This window comes from Gymnoscopelus braueri (genome assembly GCF_963280865.1).
Source record: "Gymnoscopelus braueri genome assembly, chromosome: 8".
Taxonomy (NCBI): domain Eukaryota; kingdom Metazoa; phylum Chordata; class Actinopteri; order Myctophiformes; family Myctophidae; genus Gymnoscopelus; species Gymnoscopelus braueri.
The window spans coordinates 29,194,314-29,207,487 of NC_137609.1; the positions used below are offsets into that span (position 1 = coordinate 29,194,314).

Genomic DNA, 13,174 nt, shown 5'->3' on the forward strand with positions numbered 1-13,174 from the left:
GGGAACATTTCAAGTATATTCATCCAAACAGCTGATCAACAAACATTTCAGCTCATGCTACTATTCATGACTCTCTCCTGTGGGACTCCTGGCATTCACACTCGTGCACTAAGGATCACAGAATTAGGAGCAACATCAATAAAAGAAAAGTAAATGAAAATAAAACTCCTGCATATTTCCTCCATGCCACAAAGGTGTAAATATGACGTTTAGATCATACTTGGCTTTGTCAGGTCAAAATGTTTGAAAAATGGTAACCGCAACCATATACACACCAAGTACATAGAAAACAATACATTGAAAAAAGGATAATAGAGATCCATCAAATATATATATACTGTATGTCAAATATATTTTATCTGTACAAAAACATGATATCAGATTCATCATCCTATATCAGAATCTACAACAACCATGTCCAAAAAAATAAAATATTGTATTAAGTGGAAAAACTGAAGAAATCTTAAAATCATGTACAGAGATAGGGTCTTACTTAAGACTCAATTTTACAGTCTTTTATAGAAAGAGAGATAAAGGAAAAAGAAAGATTCCGCCTTACGAAGTCCCAGTTGGCTGAATCTACTGTAGAAGGATTTTATAGTCATTTCAAGTTCTGCACTGAAACATTCTGCTGTGCCAACATCATTTGATACCAATAACAATCAGAGAAAGAATGATGGTGCATTTGAGAGTTCATCCCATAATGTAAACATTCTGATTCTGAGCTGGTTTCATATTCTGATCAGGTCTCAGACATTGCTGTCCTCTACGGACACTGATGTTCGTGTCGTTGTGGGTTTAATGGAAGCACATATCACTGTAAGAGAGAGAGACAGCATTTTAGCATGTAGTACAGTGTATGTGTGCCTATGTACGTGCATGCGAGTCACACGCATTTGGGGATCCACTTCTAAACAGGTTTAACATTTGTGCTTCCTGTTATGGCAGTTTGTGCATAAGTGTGTGACTAATGTGTGACTTCCTTCTCATTTGTTTGTGTAAGCACATCTGTAGAATAAATCCACAAATGTATGGTGCAATCATGTGTGTTTTTATAGTTTTTTATTAGTCGTGAACCACAGAATTCTATTCACTAATGTGTACCGCATGATCGACAAATGTTTCACTATCCTATAGTGTAAATCCCATCCTATGTATTATTTGGGTTGCGCAAAGTTATATGCACAAAAATACAGAGTGATTTATAAATCACATATCACATGCATCACTTAGTCTGTAAATGTACAATTTAATTTCTCAGAGAATTATATAGATTTTACAAATCTAAAACCAACAAAAAATACAGGTCAGCTCATATTTGTGCATTTGTGGATCCATGCCTGTGAAACAGGTTTGCATATTGATCGATCCCTTCCTGTAAATTTGTGACATGATATTGTCCGATTCGTGCTACAGATGGTTTGTAGAATAATACCACAAATGTAAGGTTACATTCTGCACTGAAATTAGGGAACCTTACATCTACAAGATTCCCCAATTCCGCTCTGTATTCCTGTACACTGGCAATGTTTATGTTGTTTACCATTGCAGGTGACAGAGAGGAATGATTTTTTTTGTGAGTAATGACAATTTATTTAGTTTTCTTTGTGTTCAAAATGAATGAGTTAACTGAGCTTATAGAAGTTATTCATCTCAGCTCTATAGGGAATTGTGGATGAGCAATCATAGATGCAACCTGGGAGAAGTGAGCATTAGCTTAACTCTGATGGATCAGGCAGTGAGCTCCGAGAACATACACTGTAATAGTCAGTTTTGCTAATAAGAAATCTTCACATGTATCCAATTACAATTACCCTGCAACACTCAGCACAACTGCAACACACCTGTGTGTGACTAAACAGACACACCAACACACCTGCCAGAATCATGATGTTGCATGATTTGCAGGATGTTATTTATTTGTGTAAGTGTAATGTTAGAATTGTGGGACAGCCGCTCGTAAAATTAGTCTGGTCACCCCAGTTAAAGGGATTTTCACTTTCAAAACATTTTTGGGTCATTTTATCGCCTGCTCAGGCTTTTGGGAGCACCCCGGACAGTTTTTAAGTTGCTTGATTCAGTATTTAGATATTTGATATTCATTTTATCAGACACGCCCCCTTCCTATACAAACCCATTGTAACTTCAAACTCCATTTTAACCATGTTAGATTCATCGAAAACACCCGTCCTTGGTTCTGGTGACTGATGTTGTCCTTCTAATTCGTGAGGAGACCGTGTTTTTTCAATTACTTTTTTCATTTATTAAAAAAAATAAATGTTTAAAAATAAAATAAATAAAAAATAAAAAATAAAAATAAATAAAAAATAAATAAAGAATAAAAAATAAATCGAAAAAACACGGCCCCTCACGTATTAGGAGGGCAGGATGAGTCACCAGAACCAAGGACGGGTGTTTTTGATGAAACTAACATGTTAAAAATGAAGTTATAATGGGTTTGTATAGGAAGGGGGCGTGTCTGATCAAATGAATATCAAATATCTAAATACTGAATTAAGCAACTTAAAAACTGCCTGGGGAATTCACAAAAGCCTGAGTAGACGATAAAATGACCAAAAGTTTTTTTGAAATATCCCTTTAACACATACCATAAGGAGACTCCTCCCCTCCTTCTTCATCCAGGCTCTTAAAGTTTAATGTTAAATTCTTAGATATATTTTCATCATTCTTTTTTAATTGCTATGTATCATAGCTTGTTAGATCTTTTTTACAAAAATATATATTATATATGTTATTATTATTATATTCCTACCTTCTGTCATCATCCCTTGCTGCCTCTTCTTCTTCAGGTTGAGGAAGATGATTGAAGCTATCAGTAGAGATATGAAGCCTGTCACCACAGCTACTCTAATGAGAGAATCTCTCACCACCACACTGGGGTCGGAGAAATAAGACGGCATGTTAGGGCCAACTTGGTGAAGAAGAAAAATAATAATACGTTGATTTCTGAGTAAAATCTCGGAAATATTCGACTTTATTATCTCACAGATTTGCTACATTAAACTAAGAAATCTCTTAGTTTTATGTGGCAAATTTTGAGTTTATAAAGTCAGAAATTTCTGAGTTCATGAACTAGCAAATTTCCGACATTATTAACTAGCAAATTTCTGAGAAAATAAACTAGGCGCGATCCTATCCCTACTTTGGATCATAGCCTATAAATCACCCACTTTCAAATGGATGGCCTAATCAAATGATACATTGCAATTGGATTCAGCAATAAGGAAACAGGCTACTAGAAGATGCGTTACGACTACGCACTGTGTGGGTGTTCACTCCACACTGTGCACCAGCCAAATTTTAGACCCTCCAGAAAAACGCGGGGAAAAATCCTTGATTATACGGGCTAAAACTCTTGATTATGCAGGCTAAAATCCTTGATTTTGCAATGAAATATGCGTATTTTTTTGCAATTTTATGTGGTGAAATTGCAGGAAGTTGCGAAATATGTGTAAATATACGATGCGAAGTGCATATTATGCGATGCGATGCGGCCTTTTTGAAAGAACGTTACCCCCGCATATTTTCTGATTATGCTGTAAATTCTGCGATCGCATAATCACATTTTTCTGGAGGGTCTAAAATGTATACTTCGTTCTAAGGGTTGTGCACCGAAAATAGCCCATCTACAAGCTCACAAGCATGTCACAGACCTGACACGTTGTGAGCTTGTAGATTGGCTATTTTCGACATGTGACCCGCTGTACGTCGAAGTATAAATTGAGCTTGTGCAAAATCTACCAGCTCACAACGCTTCGCAATGCAACGGCTAATTTTGGCAAAGAGATTTGGTGTAACAGGAAATACTAGCAGACCTAGTATATTAGAGCCCTGGGTGAAGTAGTGAGTCGTAAGATCATATGTTTCCATATATCTAACCTCATTTAATACTATATACTGCATAGTCAGTTATACATAATGCTGGTCATTACTGTGAATCAAGAGGTGGGGTCAGGTTAGGACATCCAGACTAGGACGTCCTCCTAACTCCAAAAGACCCCAAAAAGGTTTTGTCCTTTTTGCTCAAACACTCACCCATAACAAGGAGCTGGAACTGTGTTTCGTACAGAAATTTTCCATGATAATCAAAAACCTGCAGGCTGTAGATTCCGCTGTCTGACATCTGCGCTTGCTTAAATCTCAACGCTCCGCTTTCCACCAGTAGCAAGCACCTGCCCTTAAATGAGTCTGTTACTTTGTTCTGCATGGTGACTCTCTCATCGGACTCTGTGTCTGTCTTCCACCTCCTCCAATCGTACCTTTTCTCCTCATTTTTCAGGGATACCATCTGCTCTGTCTTGTTGTACTGTATGGAAGGCCTCCCATCGTTGGGATGGAGGATGACCTCTGCGCTCTGGTAGACTCTCATGGTGCCGTCCTCCTCAGCCAACACTGACGTCAAAACACAAGTGTCAACAAACATGTAAATGCTTTATTCTCCTAAAGCAGTAGCCTATGACAGTGGTTCTCACACTTTTCCATGTCAAGGACCTACAAATTAATACGTATTTGGTGGGGACCCCCTGGAACCCCCTCAAGGACACCTGGCGGTCCCCGGACCCGGAGCAACAAGTAAAGGTGACAACCTCACAACTTTGTGCTATTTAAATGTATTTTAACAAAATATCCCCTTTAAGCATTGATGAATGGAGAATAAAAAGTTATCTCTCTCTCTCGCTCTCCTCAAAGAAGTATTTTTGGTCATTTGCTTTTGAAAACAAAACAAACAAAAACAAAGAATAGTATGTGTAGAGTATACTGTATAGTATTTTTTATGATCACATCACAATGAATTAATTATGCAAAATACAGACTACAAATACACAAAATTGAAATCCTTCAATTAATATTTAAGCATGGCCACTTGCCCTCTTGTTGTTTGATAAATGTTCCTGGAAACGTACTCAGACCTTGCCGCTTTTATAAGCCTGAATTGTAATAATAGATGTGTTTAGCAAATGTCTGTGACTCATAAGGTGGTGTATATAAATAAGTACACCACCAGACCTACGTATACTCACCAAGATGGCTCATCAAGACCACGGCTACGATGCTGAAACGGAGGATAGGCCTATTGTAGGACAGAGGACTGTAGAGTTCTCTGTCAGTCTTATCTCTAAACATGTCTTCTAAACCAAATCTACTTTACAATTCTGGTTTTGGTCAATTGTTGTGTGGTAGTACACTGATGGCTGGTCGGATGTAGAGGCAAGATAGTGGTTGGATTTTTTTGTTTCCTGTTGAATAAGGAAATGGATTGTTTCAGGGGGCAAGTGTGGTTTTGTGTGTGTGTGTGTGTGTGTGTGTGTGTGTGTGTGTGTGTGTGTGTGTGTGTGTGTGTGTGTGTGTGTGTGTGTGTGTGTGTGTGTGTGCGTGTGCGCGTGCGTGTGTGTGTGTGTGTGTGTGTGTGTGTACAAGTTAAAAACAAGCCAAAGTATTGTTTCCATTGTGGTCCATCGTCGGTCCAAAGGTGTGACTATAAGAACCCAAACGAACACAAATCATTGTTGGACACAAAGTCACAGATGTTTGATCTGTGAATGTTTGGATTCAACTTGATTTCCAAAACAAATTCACAAATATGTCTACTGACACAGCAACTTGTACCATTCACAGCTGTGTTAGCTTTCTGAAAGATAATGATGACACCTACTGTATGTGACTTAAGGTGACTCTCCACCAAACAGACTACTTCCAACTACAACAGACTGGCCGTCTACACTTCTACACTTGTAGTATAGAATAAGAAATGTATAAGAAATGAACCTCGATAGAGCAACGAAACTGATACTGGTCTTTGCTGTTGGTCGGTGTGCAGTATCTTTATTTCAGTTCAGTCTCATCATGTAAGTGGAGGAAAATAATAGGAGTGCAACAGTTAATAAAACTGATTGATATAATCAATTATTAAAAAACATATTTTAATAAAATAATACATTTTCAAAAATACAGAAAATAGCAGATCTACATAACAGATCTTGTATATATATTTTTTCATGTGACACAATTGTAGGGCGAAGGACATATCAATACTATACAAAATATATATCAATATCGGGAGCAATAGAGTACCGAAGTTCTGACGTCACTCCCGCTACCCCTGGTCACAGAAGTATTTTTTCTATTGAAAATCCCATAGAGAAATCTTAGATTGCGTCATATAAGAACTGTGTTCCAAAAACAAACAAAACAGCCCAGCGTTTTTGTCATGTATGTGACTCTTTGTTGTTTCTGATATTCAGTTACATTTGATAACGTGTTTGGAAAAACAATATATAGGCTATGTATTTGGATGAATGAGCGTCAGCTGATGCTTCATATCCATTTGAGTAAAATCATATGAGTATCTTGAAGACCAGGTCCATTGCAAGTTGCTTGCAATGGATCCCTTGAGAGGGGGGTGGGGAGTGGGGGTTATGTTGACCAATACATACCATTAGTGTTAAATTGGAGCTTGAAATGTACAAAAGTATTGCCATCAAAATATACTTTAAGTAAAACTACTCACATTTTCAAAGAATTGTCAAGCTTTTTCCAAAATAGCAGATCTACAAGCTCACAACGCATCAAATTGTAGATCAGCTTTTTTCAAATAGTCGAAGTATAGCGGAGGTGGGGTGGCGGTGGGGTATGGGGTGTGTGTGTGGGGGTGGGAGTTTTGGAGCTTGAAATGTACAACCGGTTTAGCATCAAATATATACTTTGAGTACCATTGTACCAAAGTAAAAGTACTCACATTTTCAGATCTACAAGCTCATAACGCTAGTGTGCTCGCCAAGCCCACAATTATAAGAGTAATGTGGCTGTCGCTGCAGTCAGTAGCAAAATGATGGATGAGTATGTAAATAAAAATATAGTAGCCTACGTGTTATCTCCTGGAATGGGGAGAGCAACTAACTGCAACTAGCAAATAATTGGCTTGAAGATGGTCGGTACCTAATATAAAATAATCTCTGTCCCCTGGCTGTTCTGGCCGGGCAGAGATGATAAATACCTCCACACACCCTGTGAAAGGGAGTGCTGTGCTGTTTACATTCATGATTCTGATACCAGGATCAAGAGATTCACTCGGATTGGTCAAATCTATTAGCCAAAGTTCAGAGTACTCAAATTATTTTCTCAAATATATATATATATTTTTGCAAACTTTATAGCACACATGGAATCCATTATTTCAGTTATGTGAATATGTTAAATAAAGCTAGAAAACTGAAGATTAGTCAAATTACTGGTTGACTGACTGACTGGTTGACTGACTGGTTGACTGGTTGACTGACTGACTGACTGAGCAACAGAGGGGGTAGAAACCTTATCATGACAACTATATTTTCAAAACTGTTATGAAATGCCTTGAAGCGACAAAAATCCGAAAACAAAGAATCTAACTTTTGATTGATTGATTTTTATTTGACAGATTAAAAAATATAAATATACATATACCAACCATACACACTAATAACATTGTTGAGGAAATTAAAACAAATTAAAGTAATAAAGAGGAAAGACATATTATTTCCATTGAGGTCCTCGTTGTAACACGGGCAAGACTGACAATACATCAGTCACTTAAATACACAGTAAAAAAAGATTTAGAAATAAAAACATAACATATATAGAGTACATATAGAACACTATTTTCTCTTCCACTCTATAGCTGCTGAGTACAAACATTTGTTTCCCCCTGATGCACTCTTAAATTTACAGGGGACAAAATTAGTTGCACTTTCTGATTGACCTTAACTATAACACTTTAACATGACTCTGAGGAAGGTCGAAAGACCGAAACGTCAGTCTATCTGTTTTACTTGCACCGAAATAAATAAAAGGCCTAAACTGTCCGTGTTGCTCCAGCGTTCTCTCTTCTGCATCTATTGTCCCTATACCCTTGTGACGCACCGGACTGGCCGTTTAAGGCTGAGGCGCAACGGTAGAATCCCTTTGTTGACCTTAACTATAACTCTTAAAACCATCCTCTCCCCACTTAGAGACTGGTAAAGCTCACAACCTAAGTAACTAACACAGTTATTTGTTGACATCTGTGTCTCAAACCATCACTATGAAGCCAGATGATCTACTCAGCTTCATCTTGATCCCAAAGAGAATAGACTCCAGCTTGCCTAAATGGAGAGACAGCCTATTATCAGTGATAACTTCTCTCCATTTCTGTATTCATATGAGCGCTTGCTACGCTTTCATGCTTTTGACGTTTATAACAGCATTATTTCAAATCTGTGATGTCCTGTTTAACAAAACCGTTGTGGGGGAACATTTCAAGTATATTCATCCAAACAGCTGATCAACAAACATTTCAGATGGGACTCCTGGCATTCACACTCGTGCACTAAGGATCACAGAATTAGAAGCAACATCAATAAAAGAAAAGTAAATTAAAATAAAACGCCTGCACATTTCCTCCATGCCACAAATGTGTAAATATGACGTTTCGATCATACTTGGCTTTGTCATGTCAAAATGTTTGAAAAATGGTAACCGCAACCATATACACACCAAGTACATAAAAACAATACATTGTGAAAAAAGGATTATAGAGATCCATCAAATATATATATATGTCAAATATATTTTATCTGTACAAAAACATGATATCAGATTCATCATCCTACTGTATATCAGAATCTACATCAACCATGTCCAAAAATATTGTATTAAGTGGAAAAACCTAAGAAATCTTAAAATCATGTACAGAGATAGGGTCTTACTTAAGACTCAATTTCAGTCTTTTATAGAAAGAGAGATAAAAGAAAAAGAAAGATTCCGCCTTACAAAGTCCCAGTTGGCTGAATCAGGCAATCTAGAAGGATTGTATAGTCATTTCAACTTCTGCACTGAAACATTCTGCTGTGTGACTATGTTACAATACCAATAACAATCAGAGAAAGAATGATGGTGCATTTGAGAGTTCATCCCATAATGTAAACATTCAGATTCTGAGCTGGTTTCATATTCTGATCAGGTCTCAGACATTGCTGTCCTCTACGGACACAGATGTTCGTGTCGTTGTGGGTTTAATGGAAGCACATATCACTGTAAGAGAGAGAGACGGCATGTTAGCATGTAGTACAGTATATGTGTGCGTATGTGCGTGTGTGCGAGTCACATGCATTTGGGGATCCACTTCTAAACAGGTTTAACATTTGTGCTTCCTGTTACGGCAGTTTGTGCGTCATGTGTGTAGTAATGTGTGACTTCCTTCTCATTTGTTTGCGTAAGCACATCTGTAGAATAAATCCACAAATGTATGGTGCAATCATGTGTTTATAGTTTTTTATTAGTCGTGAATCACAGAAGACTATCCGCTAATGTGTACCGCATGATCGACAAATGTTTCACTATCCTCAAACATGTATTATTTGGGTTGTGCAAAGTGCACAAAAATACAGAGTGATTTGCAAATATGCATCACGTAGTCTGTAAATGTACATTTACATTTCTCAGAAAATTATATAGATTTTACAAATCTAAAACCAACAAAATACACAGGTCAGCTCATATTTATGCATTTGTGGATCCATGCCTGTGAAACAGGTTTGCATATTTATGGATCCCTTCCTGTAAATTTGTGACATGATATTGTCCGATTCTTGCTACAGATGGTTTGTAGAATAATATTACATGTTATTGAAAATTAGGGAACCTTTACATTTACAAGATTCCCCAATTCCGTCCTGTATTCCTGTACACTGGCAATATTTATGTTGTTTACCATTGCAGGTGACAGAGAGGAATGTTTTTTTTTCTGAAAGCAAAGACCATTTATTTCGTTATCTTTGTGTTCAAAATGAATGAGTTAACTGAACCAGCTTATAGAAGTGATTCATCTCAGCTCTATAGGGAATTGTGGATGAGCAATCATAGATGCAACCTGGTGCCCATCCATGTAGTGCTAAAGTAAATTCTGTCTAGTGGTACTAGTGAGGACTCACAATTACCTTGCAATAGCACAACTGCAACACAGTCTGCCAGAATCATGATGTTGCATGATTTGCAGGACGTTATTTATTTGTGTAAGTGTAATATTAGAATTGTGGGACAACCGCTCGTAAAATGAGTCTGGTCAGCCCAGTTAAGTATGTAGTGGTTAAGGTTAGGTATGGTTAGGATAAAGGTTATGCTCTGTATGTGGTTAGGGTCAAAGGTTAGCTACGTAAAAGACTGGCATCACTTCCTGTCGATTTGATCCCTGATACAGTACCTGATCAAATCGACAGGAAGTGATGCCCACAACGCCCTAGGAAACTTGTGGATATAATTGCAAGAACATGTGCATACCATAAGGAGACTCCTCCCCTCCTTCTTCCTCCAAGCTCTTCTCTGGCCTTCGTTCGCCACGGTCACCACACATCACCACATAGACGTTCTCTTCCCGTGGACCTGAAAACAAACACATAAGATTGTAACCTACTGTAATTGTAATAGACATTATATTATAATCTACCATAATAGACATTAGATCACAATCTCCTGGCAGGTATCTCATGAATAGTAACTTTGACATATTCCTCCTGGGATAATATTGTACTCATGCCACTTACTCGTAAATCGTGTGTGTTGGGATTTCATGCATGTTTTCTTAGAATTGGATGTTTTTTTTTTAATGCTAAGGTTTACTGTAAAAAAAATGTTCCTTTTTAATTGCTATGTATCATTGCTTGTTAGATCTTTTATACAAAAATATATATTATTATTATTAATATTAATATTATATATTTTATTATTATTATTAATATATTCCTACCTTCTGTCATCATCCCTTGCTGCCTCTTCTTCCTCAGGTTGAGGAAGATGATTGAAGCTATCAGTAGAGATATGAAGCCTGTCACCACAGCAGCTACTGTAATGACCAGACTGGAAACTGGGTCTGAGAAATAAGACGGTGTGTTAGGGCCATCTTGGTGGAAAAAATATAAAAAAGAAAAATAAGTTAATTTCTGAGTAAAATCTCGGAAATATTCAACTTTATTATCTCACAGATTTGCTACATTAAACTAAGAAATCTCTTAGTTTTATGTGGCAAATGAAATCTGTGTTATAAAGTCGGAAATTTCATGTACTAGCAAATTTCCGGCATTATTAACTAGCAAATTTCTGAGAGGCTGCCACACAGTCTGGAGTGAACACCCACACAGTGCGTAGTCATAGCGCATTGAATAAAGCGTTCTTCTATTGATTAATTTAATTCAAGTTGCCTATTTCCTTATTGCTAAATCCGATTGCAGTGAATCATATTCTGGGGCAAAATAGCAAAAATAGCCAATCTACGAGCTCACAATGCTTCGCAATGCAACGTGTTGTAAGCTTGTAGATTGGCTATTTTTGGCAAAGACATTTGGTGTAAAGGGAAATACTGGCAGACCTAGTATATCATAGAGCCCTGGGTGAAGTAGTGAGTCGTAAGATCACATGTTTCCATATACCTAACCTCATTTAATACTATATACTGCATAGTCAGTTATACATAATGCTGGTTATTACTGTGAATCAAGAGGTGGGGTCAGGTTAGGACATCCCGACTAGGACGTCCTCCTAACTCCAAAAGGTTTTGTCTTTTTTGCTCAAACACTCACCCATAACAAGGAGCTGGAACTGTGTTTCGTACAGAAACGTTCCATTATGATCAAAAACCTGCAGGCTGTAGTTTCCGCTGTCTGACATCTGTGCTTGCTTAAATCTCAACGCTCCGCTTTCCACCAGTAGCAAGCACCTGCCCTTAAATGAGCTCGTTACTTTGTTCTGCGTGGTGACTCTCTCATTGGACTCTGTGTCTGTGTTCCACCTCCTCCAATCGTACCTTTTCTCCTCATTTTTCAGGGATACCATCTGCTCTGTCTTGTTGTACTGTATGGGAGGCCTCCCATCGTTGGGACGGAGGATGGCCTCTGTGCTCTGGTAGACTATTATGGTGCCGTCCTCCTCAGCCAACACTGATGTCAAAACACAAGTGTCAACATGTAAATGCTTTATTCTCCTAAAGCAGTAGCCTATGACAGTGGTTCTCAAACTTTTCCATGTCAAGAACCAACAAATGAATGTGTATTTGGTGGGGACCCCCTGGAACCCCCTAAAGGACACCTGGCGGTCCCCGGACCCCACTTTGAGAACCATTGAATTACAGATACGTGCAAATGTACTTGACAGACCTCAGCAACAAGTAAAGGTGACAACCTCACAACTTTGTGCTATTTAAAATGTATTCGAACAAAACATCCCCTTTAAGCTTTGACGAGTGGAGAATAAAGTTATATTATAGTATTTGTAGAGTATATAGTTTTTTGTATGATCACATCACAATGACATAATTATGCAAAATACAGACTACAAATACAAACACAATTGAAATCATAAGCATGGCCACTTGCCCTCTTGATGTTTGACAAATGTTCATGGAAACACACTCTGACCTTGCCACTTTTATAAGCCTAAATTGTAACAATAAATGTGCTTAGAAAAGGTCTGTGACTCTATAATAAATAAGTACACCAGACCTACGTATACTCACCAAGATGGCTCATCAAGACCACGGCTACGATGCTGAAACGGAGGATAGGCCTACTGTAGGACCTGAGTCCTCTGTCAGTCTTATCTCTAAACATGTCTTTTAAACCAAGTCTACTTTACAATTCTGGTTTTGTTCAATTGTTGTGTAGTAGTACACTGATGGCTGGTCGGATGTGAGGTTCATTAGAGGCAAGGTGGTGGTTGGTATTTGTGTTTCCTGTTGAATAAGGAAATGGATTGTTTCAGGGGGCAGGTGTGGTTTTGTGTGTGTGTGTGTGTGTGTGTGTGTGTGTGTGTGTGTGTGTGTGTGTGTGTGTGTGTGTGTGTGTGTGTGTGTGTGTGTGTGTGTGTGTGTGTGTGTGTGTGTGTGTGTGTGTGTGTGTGTGTGTGTGCGTGTGCGTGTGTGGTGTCGACACAGACCACTTCATTCTGTTCTCACGCTGCATTCAGAACCATGTGGGGGAGGCTCCTAACAGCCACATTTTTCACATGTACTGTATGCATCAGTTGCACAAAACATCGTTAAAAAAGAACAGACAAAAAAAGGAAGAAAATAGTTTACACCATGGACATATCTAAATATACAGTATATCTATTGGGTGGGCGATGGCTGATTTAAGCAGTTACACTTGAGAGT

At 38.0% G+C, this 13,174-nt stretch overlaps 1 protein-coding gene across 3 annotated transcripts; it reads right to left on the reverse strand.

Annotated features, from left to right (window-relative positions):
- Positions 1–426: 426 nt before the first annotated feature.
- On the reverse strand, positions 427–12,693 carry LOC308090466 (uncharacterized protein). Of its 3 annotated transcripts, none has more exons than XM_080435663.1 (5): positions 12,539–12,693; positions 11,607–11,963; positions 10,778–10,930; positions 10,312–10,413; positions 427–817 (listed from the first exon to the last, which is right to left on the reverse strand). In XM_080435663.1, exons 1-5 carry the CDS (start codon positions 12,630–12,632, stop codon positions 750–752), a joined length of 774 nt encoding a protein of 257 aa, XP_080291789.1. In that variant the 5' UTR covers positions 12,633–12,693; the 3' UTR covers positions 427–749. The 3 variants fall into 3 exon arrangements, with proteins under 3 accessions (XP_080291789.1, XP_080291788.1, XP_080291790.1); XM_080435662.1 differs by lacking the exon at positions 427–817 and adding an exon at positions 7,704–9,066; XM_080435664.1 differs by lacking the exon at positions 427–817 and adding an exon at positions 8,933–9,066 and having other exon boundaries at positions 10,778–10,900.
- Between the last annotated feature and the right edge of the window lie 481 nt (positions 12,694–13,174).